This window comes from Pantherophis guttatus, chromosome 1 (genome assembly GCF_059756535.1).
Source record: "Pantherophis guttatus breed Tessera chromosome 1, ASM5975653v1, whole genome shotgun sequence".
NCBI classification, from domain to species: Eukaryota; Metazoa; Chordata; class Lepidosauria; order Squamata; family Colubridae; genus Pantherophis; species Pantherophis guttatus.
The window spans coordinates 31,432,946-31,456,509 of record NC_142063.1 but is presented as its reverse complement, the minus strand read 5'-3'; the positions used below and the strand labels follow the sequence as shown (position 1 = coordinate 31,456,509).

The 23,564-nt window shown below is 39.7% G+C and overlaps 1 protein-coding gene across 1 annotated transcript in view; it reads left to right on the top strand.

Annotated features, from left to right (window-relative positions):
- The window catches only part of PELI2 (pellino E3 ubiquitin protein ligase family member 2), a 54,488-nt gene extending 31,162 nt beyond the window's left edge, over window positions 1–23,326 (top strand). Inside the window, exons 3-6 of the mRNA XM_034433466.3 lie at window positions 11,518–11,619; window positions 16,072–16,269; window positions 17,806–17,994; window positions 19,778–23,326. Of these exons, the coding sequence (XP_034289357.1) occupies window positions 11,518–11,619; window positions 16,072–16,269; window positions 17,806–17,994; window positions 19,778–20,344 (1,056 nt within the window). The 3' untranslated portion in view covers window positions 20,345–23,326. The remainder of the gene's footprint in view (window positions 1–11,517; window positions 11,620–16,071; window positions 16,270–17,805; window positions 17,995–19,777) is intronic.
- Window positions 23,327–23,564: the final 238 nt, after the last annotated feature.

Genomic DNA, 23,564 nt, shown 5'->3' with positions numbered 1-23,564 from the left:
CAATTGCACCATCTGTGCACTTGCACGGCTTTTGCACGGCTCCCCTGTGCGCTGCGTGTGCAATTGCACCATCTGCGCATGTGCATGGCTTTTGCACACACAATGCACACACACAAACACCATCTGCGCATGTGTGTGCTGCGCACAGCTACTTGCACACACCTGCGCAAATACGCACGAATGCACATGAGAGCTCCGAAGACCAGCTGGGTCTCCAGAAGTTCGCACATGTGCACCGGAGGCCTGAACACCAGCTGGGACGCGAACGCATATGCAGCTGCAGGTGAGTTGGGCAACAGTTCATATGCCTGGAAAGATGGCTCTGCATGCCACCTCAGGCATGGGTGCCATAGGTTTGCCATCATGGGCATAGCTTAATTAAAACCTTTACTGATTATTCTTCTGCTGCTTCAGTGGGCATTCCATCAGTTAGTAAGCTGAGTTGGTAATGAATGAAGTGCTGATCTAACTTCATCTTCTTGTACTAGGCATTTTTGTAAGTAGGGAATATCTTCTAAAATATCTTGGATGTTGACATCACAACTGTATAGTGTTTCAATATGTTCCCTCCATTTTCCTTTGATCTCCTTTGAATAGTTACATCTGTCTACTGGCATGCTTTAGCATACCAATTCAAGGTTAGAATCTCCTTCTGAATTCAGAAATCTTTTGAAAAAGTCCTTATTTTCCTATGTCTGTTTCCATCTTCAGTGTTTTTGCCAATGTAATACTGTTTTGTGTCTTTTCTAACAGGTCTCTAAAACTCTTTGTTAAGTTCATTTCTTAGATTTTTCTTTCTTTCTTATTCTGGCTTCTTTTTTCATCTTTTCCATAGTTTGTTCTGAAATCCAGTTTTCTTTTTTTCTCTGTCTTCATATTTGGCAGACTCATATCTTTACAGGTAGTCCTGATTTAATATCCAGTCATTTAAGCAGCTGTTTGAAGTTACAACAGACCTTCCCAAAAGTTACTTGACCTCATTTTGAAGTTGTAGCACGGTCATTGGCCCTTACAACTGATCACAGGGATGCTGCAGCACTCCCTGTTTCTCTTCCCCCTTGATCCTGCACCGCTGGGTATCTGCAGGCTATGTGCCTGCGTCCCACCTCTCCATCACCCATCACTCTTACCTTCTGAAGATTTCTGGACCTCATGTTGGGGAAGGAGGGCAGTCCATACATGTCTGACCATGTGGCTGCCTCCTGGAAACAGTCACCATTTTCAGAATGCCCACAATTCCTTACAATTGCGCCAAAATGGCATAACTTCCTTGGGAGGCAAAACCCAAGGGCCTTGGGGACCCCAAGGGCAACAAGCGGAGCACAGGATGTCTCAGGTTGGGAAGGCCTTGGGAGGCCTGCATCAGGCAGTAGGCGGTGGTGGTGTTCCAGATATTTTGGGTTGCACCCATGGTGCATATCAGGGGTGGGTTCTAATTTTTTTTACTACCGGTTCTGTGGGCGTGGCTTATTTTGTGGGTGTGGCTTGGAGGTCATGTGACTAGGTGGGTGTGGCTAGCTGGTCAGAGTCATTTCTGGAAGGTCCTCGCACTTACGACCAGTCCTCGCACTTATGACCCGACTCATTTGTTTGCTTTTAACACTGATCAGTTGTAGGATGGCCCTTTGAAGCCCCGCAGCAAGAGTTTAAACAGTTTTTTCCCCTCTAGTCATCAGCTGGGACTCAGGAGGCAGCAATAGATTGGGGGTGGGACCAAATAAAAGGTAAGAATAACGTGGGGGGTGGGAGGGCGGGGGGGAGAACCGGTTCGGTGACGTCATATCGTCACCGCTTCCGGCTCGGTTGAACCGGACCGAATCGGGAGGAACCCACCACTGGTGCATATCACTATTACATCTTTGCTTTCTATTGCCACAGTCATTCTACTTCTATTTGCAGGTTTTAGTATTTGTGTTTTTTTTCCAGTGCTTTCTCTTCTCTTCTGCTGTCTCCGGGGACTGCCATATTATTATCATAGGTTTATTCTAGGGTTTAGTTGTTTTACCCTACTTGGATTTAGCTGACAATTCCATGTTAGAACCTGCTTTAAATAATCCTAGATGTATGCATACTCTGTCTTATTCCAGGCCATTGCTTTAAACGTATTGTTTGTTTTAGTGTACAGTACACACATTTGTTTACTAGGCTCTAAGCTAGTTTTATTGAATCAATATATAATTATTGTATTGTGGTTTTTGTTTAGTTTTTGTTTGGTGCTGTGCCATGGTAATACTGTGTAATTTATTATTGGTGCTGTTGTTTATTAGTTGAAGTTTCTAGAAGTTTCCTTTAAAGACAGTCCTAAGTAGAGTGCTTTGCTGTTTTCTAAAGGTGGTAAAGGCATGGCTAATTCTTACCAATTACTGTTGCCTTATTTTTGAAAAGCTTCCAATTTCCAATCTGTAATCTACTTCTTAATAGATAATAGCAGTGCTTCTGAAACTTTTTTTTCCATTATCCCAAACAATATGTTTCTGTTGGTGCTAAATCTGTATGTAATAAATCTATATGCAACTATATTTTACATTTTGTTAATCCTGGAATGTACTCTTGCTTGTATGTGGCCTTTCCTGAAAGCGTTGTCCTCTCCAATTGCAATTTATAGTCCCTTTCTCGTTGATTTAACTTGTTTATTCAAAGAAAGATAGGCTTGTAGAATTGTTTGTTTGCAGTATTTGTTCATTTTGTAATGAATTTTGACCATGTGTATTTTTACAAAAAAAAAAAGCAACAAGAAGCCCATGAAGTATTCTTTATAGTGCCATAATAGGAAATCGGTATGTGTTTGATTTGCACTGGCAATGTTTCATTCCCCCCTCCCCCCGTAATTGATTTCTATCAACTTCTTTCAGTGATAAAATCAATTTCAATAATATTTTAGTCTAGCTGTCATCCTTTCTTGTCCTGCAATATAATATGCCCTATAAATTCTGATCTTGTAATTGTGAGGCCATAGTTCCATAATTGCAAGAACATATCTTGAGTTTGTCTGGAACAGATGAGAACAGAATGACATTTTATATTGTTCAGGGGAAAAAGTCAGTTCAGCTTATCTGTGTATCCAAGAATGACAGATTTTTCTGTATTATGATAAATAATAAATAAATAAATAAACTTTATTGTCATTGTATGTGTATACACAGTATTCACAAACAACAAAATTTACTTGACACCCAAAGACCAGGTCCCACACACGTAATCCCCAAACACACTCCCACCCACCACAATTCCCCACCCCTAAACCACCCAAACATCCACACAACAGACCAAGTAATACTGCCCAACAGCTCACTGATGGTGGCCCTTTTGTTCATTGTTGAGTGCAATTATAGCTCTGGGATAAAAACTATTCAGAAAACATTTATTTATTTATTTATTTATTTATTTATTTATTTATTTATTTATTTATTTATTTATTTGATTTGTATACCGCCCTACTCCCGAAGGACTCAGGGCGGTGAACAGCCAACAATAAAATACATAAATACACAAAATTTAAAAACCCAATAAAATCAAATTAAACTTTTTGGCCCAGACAAATTAAAATACCCCAATAATTTAAAAATAGATTAAAATTTACATATTTTAAAAAGGGAAGAGATCAGGCCAAGCCCGCTTGATGGAATAAAAAGGTCTTCACAGCACGGCGGAAGGAGCGCAGATCCGGGATCCTCCGTATCTCCGGGGGGAGCTCATTCCAGATGGTAGGTGCCCCCACAGAGAAGGCTCTCCCCCTAGGGGCTGCCAGTCGACACTGTTTGGCTGACGGCACCCGGAGGAGTCCCTCTCTATGAGAGCGTACTGGCCGGTGGGAGGCTATTGGTGGTAGTAGGCGGTCCCGTAAATAACCAGGCCCTAAGCCATGGAGCGCTTTAAAGGTGGTAACCAAAACCTTGAAGCGCACCCGGAAGACCACCGGGAGCCAGTGCAGCTCGCGCAGGAGAGGTGTTACATGGGAGCGCCATGTCGCTCCCATTACCACCCGCGCGGCCGCACTCTGCGCCAGTTGGAGCCTCCGGGTGCTCCTCAAGGGGAGCCCCATGTAGAGAGCATTACAATAGTCCAGGCGGGAGGTGACGAGGGCATGAGTGACCGTGCGTAACAAGTCCCGATCCAGAAAGGGACGCAACTGGCGAATCAGGCGGACCTGATAAAAAATCCTCCCGGTCACGGCCGTCAAGTGCTCTTCTAAAGACAGCCGTGAATCCAGGAGGACGCCCAAGTTGCGAGCCCTCTCCGTGGGGGCCAATGATTCGCCCCCAATAGTCAGTGATGGCGTCAACTGGCTATATCGGGACGTCGGAAACCACAGCCACTCGGTCTTGGATGGGTTGAGCCTGAGCCTGTTCCTCCCCATCCAGATCCGTACGGCCTCCAGGCACCGGGACATCACTTCAAGGGCATCGTTGGGGTGATCCGGGGTGGAGATGTACAGCTGGGTGTCATCAGCGTACTGATGGTACTCCACCCCGAAACCACGGATGATCTCGCCCAGCGGCTTCACATAAATGTTGAACAGGAGAGGTGAGAGGACCGACCCTTGCGGCACCCCACATATGAGGGGCCTCGGGGTCGACCTCTGTCCCCCTGTCAACACGGACTGCGACCGGTCAGAGAGAAAGGAGGAGAACCACCGCAACACAGTGCCTCCCACCCCTAACTCTTCCAACCGGTGCAGCATGATACCATGGTCGATGGTATCAAAAGCCGCTGAGAGATCTAACAGGACCAGGACAGAGGAGCACCCCCTGTCCCGAGCCCTCCAGAGATCATCCACCAACGCGACCAATGCCGTTTCCGTGCTGTACCCGGGCCTGAAGCCCGACTGGAACGGATCCAGATACGTCGTTTCATCCAGGTGCTGGGGAAGCTGTTGCGCAACCACACTCTCAACAACCTTTGCCACAAAACGAAGGTTGGAGACCGGACGATAATTTACCAACATTGCCGGGTCCAGGGAAGGCTTCTTGAGGAGAGGCCTCACCACCGCCTCTTTCAAGGCGGCAGGAAAGACACCCTCACCCAGCGAAGCATTTATAATCCCCTGGAACCAGCCTCGTGTCACCTCCCGAGAAGCCAGCACTAACCAGGAGGGACACGGGTCCAATAAACAAGTGGTCGCGTTCAGTCTACCCAGAATCCTGTCCACGTCCTCAGGGGTCACAGGATCAAACTCATCCCAGATAACATTCTCAAGACCTGCCCCAGTCCCTCCCCCTGAGACTATCCAGTCGGAGTCCAGATCTTCCCGAAACTGAGCGATTTTGTCATACAGATATTGGACAAAATCCTCGGCTCTACCCTCCAAGGGGTCCTCCCGCGCTTCCTGGTGGAGCAGGGAGCAGGTCACCCTAATCAGGGCGGCCGGGCGATTATCTGATGACGCAATAAGAGCAGCAAAATAGCTACATTTCGCTGCTTTTATCGCCACTAGGTAATTCCTAATATGAGCTCTTACCAGTGTCCGGTCAGATTCAGAAAGACTGGCCCTCCAACTACTCTCTAGGCGTCTTTTCCGGCGCTTCAACTCCCTCAGCTCCTCAGTGAACCAAGGAGCTAAATGAGATCGGCGCCGGGTCAGAGGCCGCAAAGGCACGACCCGATCCAGAGCTCCAGCGGCCGCCCTATCCCAGGCGGCCACTAGGTCTCCAGTCGAGGCGTGTGCCAGAGCCTCAGGGAATGGCCCAAGCTCCATCTGGAACCTATCCGGTTCCATCAGGCGCCTGGGGCGGAACCATCTTACCGGCTCCGCCTCCCTGCGGCAGGGTGTAGCGGTTCGAAGGTCGAGACGAAGGAGAGAGTGATCAGACCATGACAAGGGCTCGGTGACTACATCCCCTATCTCGAGATCACTCAACCACTGTCCAGAGACAAAAACCAGATCCAGCGTGTTTCCCCCCGTGTGGGTACGGGCATGAATTAACTGGGTCAGGTCCATGGCTGTCATGGAAGCCATGAACTCCCGAGCCACCTCAGATGCCTCACCAACGGACGGCAAGTTGAAATCCCCCATGACCATAAGCCTAGGGGTCTCAACCGCCACCGTGGCGATGACACTGAGTAGCTCGGGCAGGGCTGCTGCCACATGGCAGGGAGCCAGGTATGTGATCAGCAAACCCATCTGAACCCTGTGGCCCCATTTCACAAGGAGGGATTCACAGCCGGCCGTCTGAGGAACAGTGGCCTCCCTCGGTCTCAGACCTTCGTTAATAATAACCGCTACCCCCCCGCCCCTACCCTGCAACCTCGGCTGATGGAATGCGCGGAAACCTGGTGGGCCGTGTTTTAATTGTTCTGTATCTTCTGCCAGAAGGCAACAAAGTTGGGTACTAATGTACCTTTGTAAGACTAACTGCTTTTCAGTGTGTACAATACACTGCTTCTTCATTCATTTCTTAGCTCTGGATCTCAAAATGTCACATTTGTTTTTAATGTAAATTATTTTGTATATATTGGACTCCCAGCAAAATAATTTCTTCTTCTATTAGAAAGTCTCTATATCATTTACTTCACTTTTATGACTATTTACTGATTTGTTTCTCTGCATTCATAATCTTCAATGGCATTTGGGATTTATGGTGTAATTTGGATTAATATCAGAATATAGCCAACTTCACATAAGATTCCTTCAGTTTTTGTTTATAAATTGCTTCCTTTCCTAATGGAACAGTTTTATGAGGTATCAAGAAATTCTGCCTGTCTTATTTACCAGTATAAGGTTTTTTTTCTGTTTTAATGGATAGATCCTTTGTGTGTTTAGCTATTTCTGAAGGGTGCCATATTCCACTAGGGAGATCTGTTTTCTCTTGGCAATATCTTGGTGCTTCAGGCAAGTTAGGGAACATTCTAATTAGATATGCTGTACGATATTTTGCACAAACATAATGTTATATACTATATGTTATTTTGCACAGATATAATGTTAATATATTTGCCTTCCTAAAGATTTTCAGTTTTGTTCATTTGAATCAATATTTTATTTTGTATATCTTTTTACCTGCTCCAATAATCCCTTTAGAATTATCCAGGCACTTCCTGGGCATTCACTATGTAGCTTAGATGCATTCCTTTAAGGCATTTTTTTTGTTTATTTCTTTGTAATATGTTGCCTAAGGAAGGCTTTCTGGCTTCACATCAGCCACAAGAACAATTAGAAAGCTCCGTATTCTGGATGCTGTAGGAGTCCATTCCACTACAGCACCTGTAATGTTGACAGCAGACCTGCAAAGTATTTATTATGTTGCGACTTGGTCTGAAAAATCTATTATCTAGACAGATCAAAGCAGGTGCTGGTTTTTTTTGTTTTTTTTTGGGATGACATATATTCTTGTTTGTGTTTCATTGTCCTCTGCATTGCTTGTAATTACACCTAGCAGTTTTCCTCCATTTACGTTACAGAGAAGCCATAGTGAAGGAGAGAACAAGTTACCAAACTGTACTTGCGGTTTTTCTTTTTGACTGGATCATTTGTGCATTTATATAAACCATCCGCTGTCTCTTTTTAGGGGGATATTTGCATTTTAATAACTTCTAATTTGAAGAATACTATTTATGATGCAGAGTATTAACACAACACTTTTGGAATATTATCTCAATTGTTCTTTATAGTAATTGAATGAGACAAGTCTAAAGCATAGTATATTATCCCATGAGGAAAATAATGCATTTCCTAAAATTACCTTGTAGTTTCTATCCTCGTTGAAGTGAGAATTAGGGACCAATATGTAACTCCAACATAAATCAGTGTAGTATTTTCTGTATTATTGTGTATAGTGTTATCTCCCATTGTGGTTTTCATAATTGGATAAATAGACAGTATCTTTTTAGCACCCTGAACTTTTGCTAAACATTCAGCATTGCTAAGAAATATAGCAATGCTTCTTTGAATTGTGGTAGAGTTTTTTTGAGTGTTTGTGTGTGTCTTTCAGTCTGTCCTGACTCCTGGAAACTGCCCGGATTAGTCCCTGTAATTTTCCTGGCAAGATTTCAGAAGTGGTTTGCCATTGCCTTCTTTCCAGGGCTGAGAGAAAGTAACTGGCCTAAGGTCATTCAGCTCACTGTGTGCCTAAGGCAGGACTACAATCCAGTCTCCTGGTTTATAGCCTGATACCTTAACCACTACACTATACTAGCTCTTCTCTTTAATTGATACATAGAGACAAATGATCAAAAGCAGAGAAAGAGATAGGAAAAAAAGTAAACAATACTGTTTCTGTAATTGAGGTGATAATATCCCTACTAACTGTGCAGTGTTCATTCTTTCTCCATTCTGTGATCAGAGCAGGACTTGGCAATCAGCAATATAGGTTTGCCAGGTAGTGTAGGATAGAGGTATAACTTGTATGTGGTGCAAGGCTTTTTGCATTTCTATATTCAGTTTGGTATGCAGGTAAGCTAGCAGGAGTTTATGTCCCTATATTTTGGGTATTGGCTAGGGTCCACTCCAGCGGTCCATATAATAACAAAAAAAAGTTTGTTAGCTTTGCCTATTTGTTAGGTTCTGGTTTCTGTACCTGTCTTGGTACTATTTGAATATTAAAAGCCTTCTATATATTTATAGAAGATAACTGGAACTCCTTTTAAAGCTATGAATAATTTTTTTTGTTTTCTTCTTAATAGCCTCTGAGCTTCCATTTTAAAGAATGTTAACTTAATCATCAAGAATAATGGGTTATCTAACTCATAGACCCTTTAATGTTTTGTATTTAGAAAGAAATGTTGAAAGAAACTTGATAAAGGCACCAAACTCCTATGAATGTGGTTTTTGAATTGTACAAATGGCTTCAGTGAAATAAGATTAAGTACATGTAGTACTAAATGAATAGTTGTTTTAGAAACATAGGACATTAATTTTCTGTAATTACGAACTAAGGACACCCTGTATCTATGTGGGAGGAACATATGTATAATTTACCTAGTAGAAAATAGAACTAAAAAAACAGGATTTCTAAAGGATATTTTAGAATGCCAATCTATGAAGCTGGGGTTGGTTTGTAGTCTCTAATCAACTATTTCCAAATAACCTTTCAAACATATCCTTAATTCTAATTACTTGACTGGAAGTGGCTGAATGTTTTTCAGCTGTACCTGGATTCTTAAGCATATCTGTAGTACAAATATTTGTTAAATATCAGTGGCTAAGCATGTGGTAGATTGAATTTAAGAGATATTTAAGAGATTATGTCATTTAAAATGAGGAAAATAACAGATGCAGATACTGTCTGTCTGGGAACATTCAGATGCATAGCCAGCTCTGTAATTGATTCATATAAACATATTTGGCTCACCTTTTGAAATCAACTTTTAGTTTATGTTTAAGATAGAATTCTGAGTAAGAGGAGCATTAGAGACATTTTTTCTTTATTTTAGTGGAAGTTATATCTTGAAGCTTTGATAAGTTCCAATATTTGCAGAATAATTAAAATAGATTAACTATATGACTAGGCAGTCACAAAGGTACTGTCAGACCTGGAAGCCATATTTCTACCTTTGTGCCTTCAGGCTTCAGGCCTGCCACAAATCCTACTGTGGGAAATTGGGAGGGGGGATTGCATAGAGAAAAGAAGATATGTAGTCTCAATAAAATTCTTTATAGAAAGTCATGGCTATGGGGTCCTGCAGCTGTGTGGAGAAGAATGAGGAGATATCTTCTGTTCTGGACAGCAATTGATTGGATGTGTGGTGAACATGTGGGAGAGGGGCAAGGTCTTGAACTTTCTTTTGGATGTGGAAAACCCGGAAGCTCTCAGATTCGGGTTTTCACAGATGTGCCAATATGACATCTCTAATAAAAGTTAACTTTGAGGAAATTCAAGCCTCAGAGTTTGATTTCGTTGGGGGTGTTACTTGGAACACTGACGGGTGCTTTTCCAAAAGGCAATTGGACTATATTTTTTCCCTTGAGGAAGAAGATTGATGTTTCAAAAGCACATTAATGCAAATAGATAAATAGGTACCACTTTGGTGGGTAGTAATAACATTCTGTGCCCCTTGGTGTATAGTCAAGCTGGCCACATGACCACGGAAATGTCTTTGGACAACGCTGGCTCCCTCGACTAAGAATTACAGATCCTTGTTGGACTATGTTGCAGGCATTGAATCCATCTGTCAATCACGTAATAGTTTTAGCATTTTCTTCTTTATTAAGGAAGGGGCTGTAGCTGATACGTATAAAGAACAAAGATGAAAAAAGTGTGGTCAAAGTGTAGTCATTTATAGAAATCTTACCCAACATTAGCTTTTTAAATCATTATTTCACAATAATTTCTGCTTTACCAACAGATAAATGACAGTGTTCAACTATATCTATTGGTGCTTTAAAATATTGATGCTTGATCTATTTATGAATTGTTTTTAAATAAGAAAATGCTGCCCCTGTTTTATATGGGCATATGCCTTGTAAAGACCAGTGTTTTTTTTAAGGAAATAATTTTTTAAGTAAAGTAGACTTCGAGGATATATCCATATGGTTTTCTTGGGAATGGCTATAGAATAAATTTGCTGTTGTCTTATTCCAGGCTGCTTTTTAAAAACATTTTAGTCTAGTATACCTCTCTGGTATGTTATAATGGTTTCCAGTCCTAAGTACTAACCATGCCCAATGCTGCCTAGCTTCTAAATCCATACTAAGCCGTCTAATTATTTCTATTTAAAAGTCATCTGAAAGGTAGGCAAAAATATCTCTCTTTTTATGGAGACAAATATTTGTGGCCTCTTTCATAATGTTATGTCATAATATGGTTTGGTTTTGCCTTAACACTATGTATAAAACAGGTTACTATTACTGAAGTTAACCCTGATTTTTAAAATCCTGGTTTATAGGTGTTCTTTATAAACCTTTTAAAATTAGGTATATACTGAGACAGAGGGTGAGAGAGGCTTGGATTACTGCATTTAAGATTTATTTGTCTTAGTTGTGCTCAATTGTTTTAGTCACACCAGTAGTCTATATAGCATTTTCCACAGAGTAAAAAGAAGAAATGGATCTATAATTTCCTGTGACAGCAAATACTGTAGGTTTAAAAACTGAAATAAGATGTTGAATGCATCTGTAAAAATAGGTTTTCATGTATAAAATATGAATTTCCTCTAGAAAATCTTCATCAAGCAGTATTTCCAATGTAAAATAATACAAAACAACAAATAATACTATAGAATGAAATCACAGAAAGGCACTTTCTTTTCTTTTCTTTTCTTTTCTTTGTGAAGTAGATAATGCTTTTTTAAAAAAACTATCAAAGTGTAGATCTCAGTCTTTTCTACCTGCTGTCCCATTCAAAAACTCATAAATGATTATATCTTACATGAGAGATGATTCTTGGTTTCCAAGAAATTTATTTTAATTTTATTTGTTATGATTACATTAATAACTACAGTATATGCTGTACTGTACATAAAATTAAAAACTCAATTTGAAGAATGTAGTCATGTTTGTAATTGTATTTACAAGTTTTTTATACTGTTCTTTCCCTGGTATAAATGTTATTTAAATAAAGCAGAGAATGTTTTATTCTACAGGCCATCAGTTGTAAGGGCCAACACAGTATCTCCTACACGTTGTCACGAAATCAAACTGTTATAGTAGAATATACGCATGATAAAGATACTGATATGTTTCAGGTAAGTGTACTAACATTACATAAAAGTAATTGTGTGTGGTATGGTAAAATAGATTTCCTAGAGATTTTAATGTTTCATATGTGCCTTATGGATTGGAAATTTGTCATATGAAAAGTAATTCTCAGAAAGCTTTTATGCTGTGCCATGTCTCTGTCTTTTATATTAAGAACACATGAACTACCATGCTGGATCTGACCCCTAGACCATCTAATCCAGCAGTCTTTTCTCATAGAACCAACCAACTACACAAGGAAGCCTTCTGGCCTCCTAGTAGATGGCCTTTAGAGACAGTCACACTGCCTTTAAGGCTAATAGCCATTGATCCTAATATTGCACTGTTCTCAGATTTAACAAATTTGGTATGAAATAATCTGTATAATTATAATATTACAATGGCTGAAGAAGAATGTTAATTGCTTCTCTGTCCAGTTTATGGCTTTGTACAGAAAAATATACAGTTTATGTATAATTGCAAAAGAGACCTATTTCGTAGTTATCTTACAAGTTACAGGAATGTACACTAGGAAGCTGTGGTCACTTGTGTAGTTTCCTAGCTTAAATGCATGCAACAAAATACTTTCATGATAGTGATATGTAACTGCAAGTCCATGCATTTTCTGCCACTGAAGAGTTTTTCATGTGGAATATTTAAAATGTTTTATAGCAGATCTTTTGAACAATTAATATTTAATTAACGTTTCTTGTTATGTACTTAATGGATCATGCTTTTGAAAATTAGTTGGTTGACACATGAGCAGTGCCTTAGAATAATGTTCCTGAACTTGGATGGATCTTATTCAGGCAGTTTCATCCCCAAACCCCCACAACTTTAACCTTAGACTGTCTACTGTTGATCTCACCCCATTCCTAAGAGGTCTGTAAGGGGCGTGCATAAGCACACCAACGTGCCTACCATCCCTGTCCTAATATTCCTTTTTACTTATTTTTTTCACGTATTCAAATTATGTTTATACTTTTACCTGTTATCTTATACATGCTTGACAAATAAATAAATAAATTTTTGAAAGCTCTCTCAATGAGAACTAGTGGTAGCTGCATTGTTTATACTTTGGTCTTCTTAATATTATTTTGAAAGTGTGTCCATGTACACCATGTAGATCATGCCTAGTATAACAGATCCACAGAAGCACCCCAACTCCCCAGTCCAACTGGAAAGGCCTTAGTTAATTTTCAAGATTTGTTTGGAAATAGATGAATTCAAGTTTTTCTTTGGATTTTTTTTAACGATTTCCCCTACTTCAGTGATTTTCCAAGCTCAGAACATGTAGTTCTATTTGTTAAATTGATCTCCTGTTTATTTTTTGAAAAGCTCAGACTGGCTTCATATGACTAGGTCTCCCATCTAGGAATTAATCATGTCATATTCCCTTTGTCTTCACCATTGTTCAGCAATTAAATGCTTCCTATACATTGACTCTAATCTAGAATGTAAAAAAAAGTGTTTATACCACAAGATAAGCAATCCTGAACCAGCTTGGGCTTTCTGAGAGTCATAATGCTTGCTGAAATTATACAGTCTTGAGGTGGTTGATAGCATCTGATACAAAACTTATGTAAACCTGAACCACACCAGATAAACAAGAACAATCATAGAAGAAACAATAACTAACTCAAAAGCAATCCAGAAAGAAGCGATGCCTCAATCAGGGCTGGTCGGACAAACTACTTCACCTATACAATCAATAATCTCCACTCCTCTGTGCACTGATAATGTTACCTAGCTTTGTAATGAAATGTCTGTAGGAAGAAAAGCAAGCTCAGAGAATGCCAAGAACCCAGCAACTCAGCCCTGAACTACATATTTTCACTATGGCAACTATCTGATACAGCCTGGTATTTAAGCCTTCTTTGGTAGCCTGGACAACTAGGAATTGCTTCAGAGGCAATTGAACAGATTGGATTGCTCCATCCCCTCTTTTCCAGTGCACTTTATTTCCATGCTAGGACAGGAAGCCTCTTTCTCCATAATTAGCATGGAAATGTAATGGGCTGATGGAGAGGGACAGATTGTTCCACTTTTTCACCAATTTGCTTGACAGAAGGCCATTAAAAAGATACCCTGAATTTCTACGTGGGCTACAGATAGGAGGGGATTGTCCCTCCTTCCTGTCTGTTAGCAGCCTAGTTGTTTTTTGGAGCATATTTCTAACACTGGTCTCCTAGTTGACAAAGAAAGTCAGATGGATATTCAAATGGGAGAAAAACACTGTGTTCAGCAATATGTTTCACATTTCTCACCTATTAGAATGAAAGCTATCAGATAAAGTAGCGTCATGTCTGAATGGCAAACAATGCATGAAATTGGAAGTGTAGTGTTTTTTTCAGGTAACTCATCTGGCAAATATTGAATTTTATTTTTTAAAAAATATACAATTGAATTTTTTTTTCAGCAATAGTACTAAGTTTTGATATGTTTTCCTGTAACTTACTACTTTACCCAGAGATGAATTTTAAAAAATGGATCTAGAAAGTAATACTTAATAAAGTAATTTCTCAGACCAAACTGTATTACAGACAGTTGTTTTGGGGCGGGGGGGGGGGGAGTATGGAGCATTGTATATGTTAATTTGAGTCCTCTACTAAAGAAAAGGGGGAAAAAAATCAAATAAACACATAAAATTTCTAGATAATAATTGCATCTGTGGCAATATTCTATTAATATTACATGAAAAAACATACTTCAGGCACAGATTTTAAAAAGTGTATGTGTGCTTCAGATATTTCATACTTTTGTAGCAAGTTTATTGATTCGAGTCCAGGCTATCAAAAACAAATATACACTGCGATATCATATTCTTAAATAAAACATACTGGGACAACATTTTTGAGGGCTTGCACATAGGCAAAACAGGTGTCCTCAACTTATGACCACAGTTGGAACCAGAATCTCAGTTGTTAAGAGAAATGTCACATGATTGTTTTGCTCAATGATCATAACCCTGGCACTCCTAGTTGTTAAGCAATCTCTCAGACTGTTAAGCAGAGTCCCAGGAAAGGCATGCAGGATGCCTCAGGGGGTTGGGAAAGACCTTGGAAGATCTGATGCAGGCTGCATGTGAGTTTCTGCTCAGGAGTAGAAAATCTTTCCTGCTAAAATCCAAGCATGATTTTCAGCCCCTGAGTGGAGAGATACCCACATGGGGCCTGCACTGGTCCTCCCAGAGACTTCCTCATCTACCCGAGGCACTCTGCACTCCTTACGTTATCATACTGCCTCTCCGCTCAGAGGCTGAAAATCATGCCTGGATTTTGGCTGCCTCTCGTTTCTGGGGGCTGGCTGAAAAAGCTTCCTGCTGAAGGATTTGAGCTCTGTGACTGCTTGGATGTTGGAGCAGGCCAAAATCTTTCAGCAGGGAATTCTTTTTCTCTGGGGGTTGGCTAAAAGAGCTTTCTGCTGAAATCCAAGCAGGCATGGAGCTGAACTCTTTTGACGGGGAGTTCCTTCAGCCACCCTCCAGAGACAAGAAGGAATCTTCTCAGCAAATGGCAGCAACTTGAACATTCCCAGCTAGCTTCCCCATTGACCCCATTGACTTGACAAAAGGTTGCCAACCACCCAGATTGTGATCATGTGACTGGGGTGTGTGTGCATGCAAAGTTTTGCATCCTTTCCAAGGCCATCATTAATTCAAACTGACAGTAAATGAATGGTCATAAGTTGAGGACTACCTGTATGCAGTTATCTTCTATTTGCAATATTTATTGTGAACATAAGACATTCCTAAGTGCATCTAACAGTACATCTAGTGTGGTGTTATTTAATTGAATGTAATACAGGTAGTCCTCGACTTACGACACAGTTGAGCCCAAAATTTCTGTTGCAAAGTGACAGTTAAGTGAATTTTGCCCTATTTTATAGCCTTTCTTGCTACAGCTGTTAAGTGAATGACTGCAGTTATTCAGTTAGTAACATGGCTATTAAGTGAATCTGACTTCCCCATTGACTTTGCTTGTCAGACGGTTGCAAAAGGTGATCACATGACCCCGTCATAAATATGAACCAGTTGCCAAGCATTTCAATTTTGATCATATGACTGTGAGAATGCACTGGTCATAAGTGTGAAAAACAGCCATAAGTCCCTTTTTTCGGTGCCGTTGTAACTTCGAACAGTCACTAAATGAACTGTTGAAAGTCAAGGATTAACTGTAATTTTCAAGCCTCAAATCTGTTATCTCAGATCCTCCCAACTGTGATTAAATATAAGATGATTCGCATCCTGAAGCAGCATTTCCCATGCTGGCTGGGGAATTCTGGGAGATGAAGTCCGCACATCTTAAAGTTGCCAAGGTTGAGAAACACTGACCTAAGCTATGCCCATTTCTAGTTTGGGGGTGGGGGGTGGGGCTTGTGTGAAGTACAGTTAAACTGTTCAGTTGTTTTGTTCACAGAGCTTCACTTAAGAATTTTTTATATACTATTAATTCTTTCAGGTTGGCAGATCAACAGAGAGCCCCATAGATTTTGTTGTAACAGATACGATTTCTGGCAGCCAAAACAGCGATGAAACTCAGATCACCCAAAGTACTATTTCCAGGTTTGCATGCCGCATTGTCTGTGACCGGAATGCACCATATACAGCCAGAATTTTTGCTGCAGGATTTGACTCTTCCAAAAACATATTCCTTGGGGTGAGCATACCAAGATTTCACATAAGTCAGGACATGACCTCTATATCATATGATGCTTCAAATAATAGCTTCTCTCAGAGCAATGGCTGTTTCTTGCAAATCCATCCGTTTTATAAAAATAGGAACAAAGAGTTCTGAAAATAGTCATACTTTTATATATGTATTTATATACCACATTATCATCCCACTACAATCACACACTAACTCTTGGTGATTCACAAGATAAAACTAGCAATAACAATGAAAATAAATCCAACAGTGGGAATAGAGAAACCTGCCCTCCAAAAGGCATCTGGCATCAAGCACCCAAACACCTCCAGAAAAACTGTTTTAAGAAGCTTCCAAAGCTTGGGCTAAAAACACATCCAGAGAGTTGGGCCGGTGATGAAAACAGTGCAACTGGGCCTTGAAATCCCAAAAATGAGGGGCAACCATTTGCTTTTCCCAGCATGATCAAAATTGTGGTGCTGATTTCAGAGAGATGTGGACAGGAAGATAACATAGCAGCAAGCCATAGAAAGCTTTATAGATTAAAACCAGTAATTTAAATTGCACTTGGAAGCTGATAGGAAGCCATTGCAGGCTTCCAAAATAGATATAATGTGTGTCCAATAGCAAGCACCCATGAGCACCAGGGTCACTGCAGTTTGCATCAGTTGAACCTTCTGGGTGGTCTTTAAACGGAACCCATGCAGAGCGTTCTAGAATGCTTAATCGTCTTATCCAATATTGTGGACTTAAACTAGTAGCAATTCTCCAGAACTTCAGATAGAAGTAGATAGTTTGCTGGGTTGGCTGACTTGCTTGTTTGCTTTCTTGTTTTTGGCTTTGTTTATGCTGCTCCCATCACTGCCAACTTAGAGCACCTTAAATATGTTTAGTTTGTATATAGAGTTAGGAACCAAAGAAAGCAGTCAATAATATAATAAGATCATTTACCAATGGTATCGATACAAAGGAGGAACATTTTTATTTTTGTAAAAAAAATGAAGCAAGAAATTAGAGCTAAGTTTGACTCACTATACAAACAGTGCTTGCTTTGAAAGTTTGGTCAGAATTTGTCCATTCTTTCTCTGAAAACACTATTTGGTTTCTTTTTTAATTGCTATATATCTCAAAATAGACTTCATCTTCTCCTATTCCTTTCCCTATTAATCCCAGATAATTAGTTCCAATTACATATTATTTGTTGACTAATGTTATTTCTGCATCTCTCATAATAAATGTTAAAGCAGTTTACAGATAAAGCCAAAAAAGGCTGCTATATATCATCTATTGGAAGGCCTGTGATTAAAACATCCATATTTTCTATTTGAAATGGATAAAGGAAAATTGTTAGCAAAAATAGTACCAGTTATACAGCATTTAGTCCAAATTATTGATAATTTGTTTTTGATTCCAAGCTATATTCTTATTCTTCTATTTATCCTTTGATATGAGGTTGCTAATACTTGGCTGTATTAGGCACTTGGTAATTCAAGTATGGAAAGCCTGAATAATTTATTTTTTATTTCTTCTTGTTGACATTTTGTCTAGGAAAAAGCAGCAAAATGGAAGAATCCAGATGGACACATGGATGGATTAACAACTAATGGCGTTCTAGTCATGCATCCTAAAGGAGGGTTCACTGAAGAATCGAAACCTGGTGTTTGGAGAGAAATTTCAGTCTGCGGTGATGTATATACTCTACGGGAAACAAGATCTGCTCAACAAAGAGGCAAGCTAGTAAGTTAATGAAGAAAAACATGATTTAAAATTATTTCTAGCCATTATTTATTTTATTTATTTATTTATTTATTTTTCAATTTATATACCGTCCTTCTCCCTGAGGACTCAGGGCGGTGCACAGCCAGAATTAAAAACATGAAATACAAATATTAAAAACAATTAAAATCTATATAAATTTGGCCCAAAATTTAAAAAACCACAAACCAATTAAACATTTAAAAATTTTAAAAAATTTCTTCCTAAGCCAGCCCGGCTTGCTGGAAAAAGTGGGTTTTAAGGGCACGGCGGAAGGCACTGAGGTCTTGGATTCTCCTTATCTCTGGGGGCAGCTGATTCCAGAGGGTAGGTGCCTCCACAGAGAAGGCTCTCCCCCTGGGGGTCACCAGCCTACATTGTTTGGCTGATGGCACCCTGAGGAGGCCCTCTCTGTGGGAGCGCACGGGTCGCTGGGAGGTCGTCGGTAGCAGCAGGCGGTCTCGAAGATAGCTAGGCCCTATGCCATGGAGCGCTTTAAAGGTGATAACCAACACCTTGAAGCGCACCCGGAAGACCACCGGGAGCCAGTGCAGCTCGCGCAGGAGCGGTGTTACATGGGAGCGCCATGCTGCTCCCGTCACTACCCGCGCTGCTGCGTTCTGGACCAGTTGGAGCCTCCGGGTGCTCTTCAAGGGGAGCCCCATGTAGAGAGCGTTGCAGTAGTCAAGGAGAGAGGTGACGAGGGCATGAGTGACTGTGCACAGGGAATCCCGATCAAGAAAGGGCCGCAACTGGCGAATCAGGCGAACCTGACAAAAGGTCCCCCTGGTTACAGCCGTCAGATGTTCCTCCAAGGACAGCTGCCTATCCAGGAGGACTCCCAGATTGCGAGCCCTCTCTGTGGGGGCCAACGATTCGCCCCCAATAGTCGGTGATGGAGTCAACTGACTATATCGGGATGCCGGGAGCCACAGCCACTCAGTCTTGGAAGGGTTGAGCCTGAGCCTGTTCCTCCCCATCCAGATCCGCACAGCCTCCAGGCACTGGGACATCACTTCAAGGGCATCGTTGGGGTGGCCTGGGGTGGAGATGTACAGCTGGGTGTCATCAGCGTACTGATGGTATCTCACCCCGAAGCCACGGATGATCTTGCCCAGCGGCTTCACATAAATGTTGAACAGAAGGGGCGAGAGGACCGATCCCTGCGGCACTCCACAGACGAGAGGCAACATTAAAGTGGTTTTTAGTTAAACAAATAGTAAAGTTTGTTCAAAAGAATCTTATTGAACAAGACAACATAAAACTCTCCAATGGTAAATAAGAATGCAGAAAACCCTTATAACAGGCCCTCAAACAAGCATTTTTATACTTGTTTGATTATTTGAATGTGTTTGTGACTAATTATTAGATGTCTACGAAGTTTCTCAGTATCCAGGTCATGGTTGAAAAAGCACCTTTGGGACCAATTATTAGACTCGGGCAAGGGGGGCAGCTTATAAATCAGATGGACTGATATTGGGACATGTGTTGGCTAGGAAATTCTAGTAGAATGAACTCACAACTCTTAAAAATGCAGAAGTTGGAAAAAACTCTGCTAAAATAATAAAAACATAATTGCCCGTTGCTCTAGCTCTTATTCAGGTATTGTACAGATGTCATTGTCTGAGTGAGAAGGCTGGATGGCTCATCATAATATAAGACATTAAAGAGAAGAATGAAAGTTTCATTGCTTTCCAGAAGTGTGGGGGAACATTGCGAAAGGAATTGTTTTCAATTTGTTCTTCTTTTCTGCCTGACGTTTTAGGTGGAAAATGAAACCAACATCCTACAAGATGGTTCTCTCATTGATCTATGTGGGGCCACCCTCTTGTGGAGAACAGCAGATGGCTTATTTCACACACCAACTCAGAAACACATAGAGGCTCTACGACAAGAAATCAATGCTGCAAGGCCCCAGTGCCCCGTGGGACTGAATACACTGGCTTTTCCTAGCATTAACCGTAAAGAAGTGGTAGAAGAAAAACAACCGTGGGCTTACCTCAGCTGTGGCCATGTCCATGGTTATCATAACTGGGGACACCGCAGTGATACAGAAGCCAATGAGCGTGAATGTCCCATGTGCAGAACTGTTGGTCCATATGTTCCTCTTTGGCTTGGGTGTGAGGCAGGCTTTTATGTTGATGCTGGTCCACCAACTTATGCTTTCACCCCTTGTGGGCATGTGTGCTCAGAAAAATCCGCCAAATACTGGTCTCAGATCCCATTGCCACATGGTACTCACGCATTCCATGCTGCCTGCCCTTTCTGTGCTACCCAGCTATCTGGAGATCAGAACTGCATCAAACTTATTTTTCAGGGTCCAATTGACTGATAATGCCATTTTACAGATGACCATTATACAGCTCACTTTGTTAACAATTTACTGTGAAGATAAAAAATTGCCACTAACTCTAGATTTTACCTTTTTTAAAAATAAGATTGTTATTAATGAGGGCTTTGGGGTGGGATTAGCAGCTGGGATGTGAAGTTATTTTGATATCTGGAACCAAACAGTTATCGGTGGCATTGCATGCTGAACAGCAGCATGCTCATGATGACATCTTTTTTGGTTAAGCTGTAGTGTATTTGTAAGATTTGTAAGATTAGAAGAAAAATACCAGTGTCTTAATGATTTTTTTAATATTGGATTTTTTAACAGAAATGTTTTCTTCTACACTTTGAATGACAAGCCTTTAAAACACATATTTTTTCAATCTAAAAGAAGCATACAGAATGTAATTTGTCCTCTCTTTTTAATTTGCAATATAGTTAACTTGAATAATTCATTCTCAAAGAGGATGTATCAAATGTTTGAGTAAAACTAGGTGAATATTCACTTAATACATTGAACATAGAGTGAACATAAAAAGTTGGCTTTATCAACATAGCACAAAACATTACGAGATTCTGCAGTGTTGTCTAATATAGCTATCCAAGAGACATAGTTACTTGAAAGTTGGGGATCTCTGGCTGTGGGTGACTTTCTGTGTTATTTTTCTTTTCTTCAAATAAAAGTTGCTATGTTAAACAATGCTGGTAAAACTAATAGGGGAAGTTTGAGGAACAGGTTATTTGCTCCAACCTAAGTTTAAGACAGTATATGCAAAACGAGCATTTCTTTCTTTGCTTCTGACTCTTCTGAGTCAACTCTGTTATCTACTGGTAGCAGGGACTGTACTATCATTCTGCCCTGTATTTTACTAAATTAACACAGCATAGAATGGTCTGTAAGGATTAGCATTAGGCCAATTATCAGAGTAGCACAAGAACCATATTTCTTTTTCCATAGTATCCATGGCTCTTATCATGCACTAATAAACTTTTCATGCATGTTCTTCCTAGCTTGGTTGGTCCTGCTTAGGTCTGATTCTTTTATGGTGCTCTTGCAACACCATGGGCTGAAGCAAAGTGGTTCTCCCACCAGTGAAGTGATGCTAAATGTATTTCATTTAAATTCAGTGGTCGTAAGTCACAATGTATAACAAGTCTTTTTCAGTTTTGCATCTGGTGTCATTTGTAATTTTCATGCATATCTACCTATTTGTAGCATCTTTCGTCTCTTTCTAATTCTGCCTTTTGGCTTTACTTGTATTAACTTGCCCTTGCATGTCTGAGACCTGTGAGCAAATGAAAATGTAGCAACTTATTAATCCAGTTTTTCAGTAGTTTCACTTTCTACAATAGTGGGAACTTTTGGATAATTTTTTGTAGAACATAACATAAACTGCCCTTGATCTTATAATCAGTTTGATGCCCTCTTCAGTCTTAACAAACTGCAAAAAATTCTGCATAATTCACATGTTTAAATTCTTGATAATGATTTTGAAATAATAATTTAAAATAGGTGGTTTTGTAGCACCTTCTTTTATGTTTCCCATAATGTGCAAATCTTTTCTAATAATACTGTTGACTTGTTAATGTTTGGTTTGCTATTTTTCTTTTCTTCCTTTTATTAATTTGATTTAGAAGTTGCATCTAAAAAAAAACCCTTTAAATGTTTAGGATCAATTCATGTCTTAACTTGAAATTCTTGATTTAGTATGGGAGGAATGGTGGATAGGAAACGGGACAAATTACTGCTCATTTTGAGAATTATTTTACATGTACTCTGTTGTTTTGTGATAGAAATTCCATTTTTGTTTTGTTTTTGTTTTATACTCATGCTATCAAATTTATTCAATTTTTCATATTGCCATAAAAAAATTAGTCCCTACCAGAGAGAAATTAATTGCATATCTTGAGGTAAATCTTGCATTTTGGATTATCTGTTAAAATGCAGAACAGTCCATTGGTTTACTTTGTCCTTTGTTAAGTATAGAAGTTATATGATTTTAATATATTAACATACATATATACACACACATACACTTGAATTGGCCTGTTCATAGTTAAAACATTATAGTCAGTTAACCTTTTAAACACTTCACATGTCCATGCCCATTGACATGTATGTTTTTATTTGCTGATGTTTAATACACTTTTCCTATATAAAAAGTTCAGTATTTTTAATTAGAAACATTAGTTTCTCTTTGTCTGAAAGGATTTTACTTATTGCAGTATATTGCATCAAATACCATACTCTAGCTTGTCTAGCCCATGTGATAGATTGGGAGAGCCAGTTATTTTCAAAACATTTCGTCTTAGTGCCTTCTAAACAAGATAGCACCTTTCTCTGATTTCCTGATAAAACATGTAACTCAAATCTTGATTAGCTGTTATCTTTTAATACAGATACTTTAGTTCTTTTAATGACTTCCTGTTAATTGGTAAAATGCTATAAAAACTATTCTCTTTGTTACTTTAAAAGGTGAAAAAAGAAACATGGTTGCCAGGTTTGACCGTTTCATATACAAGGTTATATTGAGATCCTATGCTCTACTATTTGCTCCAGCAATGAAATTAGTTCCAGATATATATTTTTCTTTTTAATGGGTCATATGAGCCCACTCATTCTGCAGTTCGGAATCCCTTTGTAATCTAAGCAGCATGTATAGAAACAGTCCCATATTTCCTCATACTGGAAGGGAGTCTGAATCCCATTTTTTCTTATGCATTACAGAATTTTGCTCCTCTTTCTGTTTTAGAGGGCTATTGGCTATATGAAAAATTCCCTATACAATTTGCCAGTACGATTTATTAAAAGAGCATTCTCAGTCTTTTCCTCTGTTAAGCTTTTGAAATTTTAAAAACTATTTTGGATATTGTTCTCCTGAATTCTGTCAGCAATAATATTTTCTACAAGTTAAAATTTCTGAAGCAGTCTCTTTGTCAGTGTTGTCTGAATAGAATTTAAAACTCTTGTTATACAAACTTACTTCAAAGTGTGCTTTGTGTCTTATTTTAAATTTTGTTTATTGGTTCACATATTATACAACTCTGTCATTCCTCATACAGGAAAACATTTTTTTGCTTGTAATAAGCCTGTAACCTACATGTTCATGTTCTTCCTCTGAAATATAATTCTTGTTTAGTAATCCTTTGATTCTTTCCAATCTAAACCATCCAACGATGGTTCTTCAGTGCCTCAGGCTTGCCAGACACAAATGGAAGAT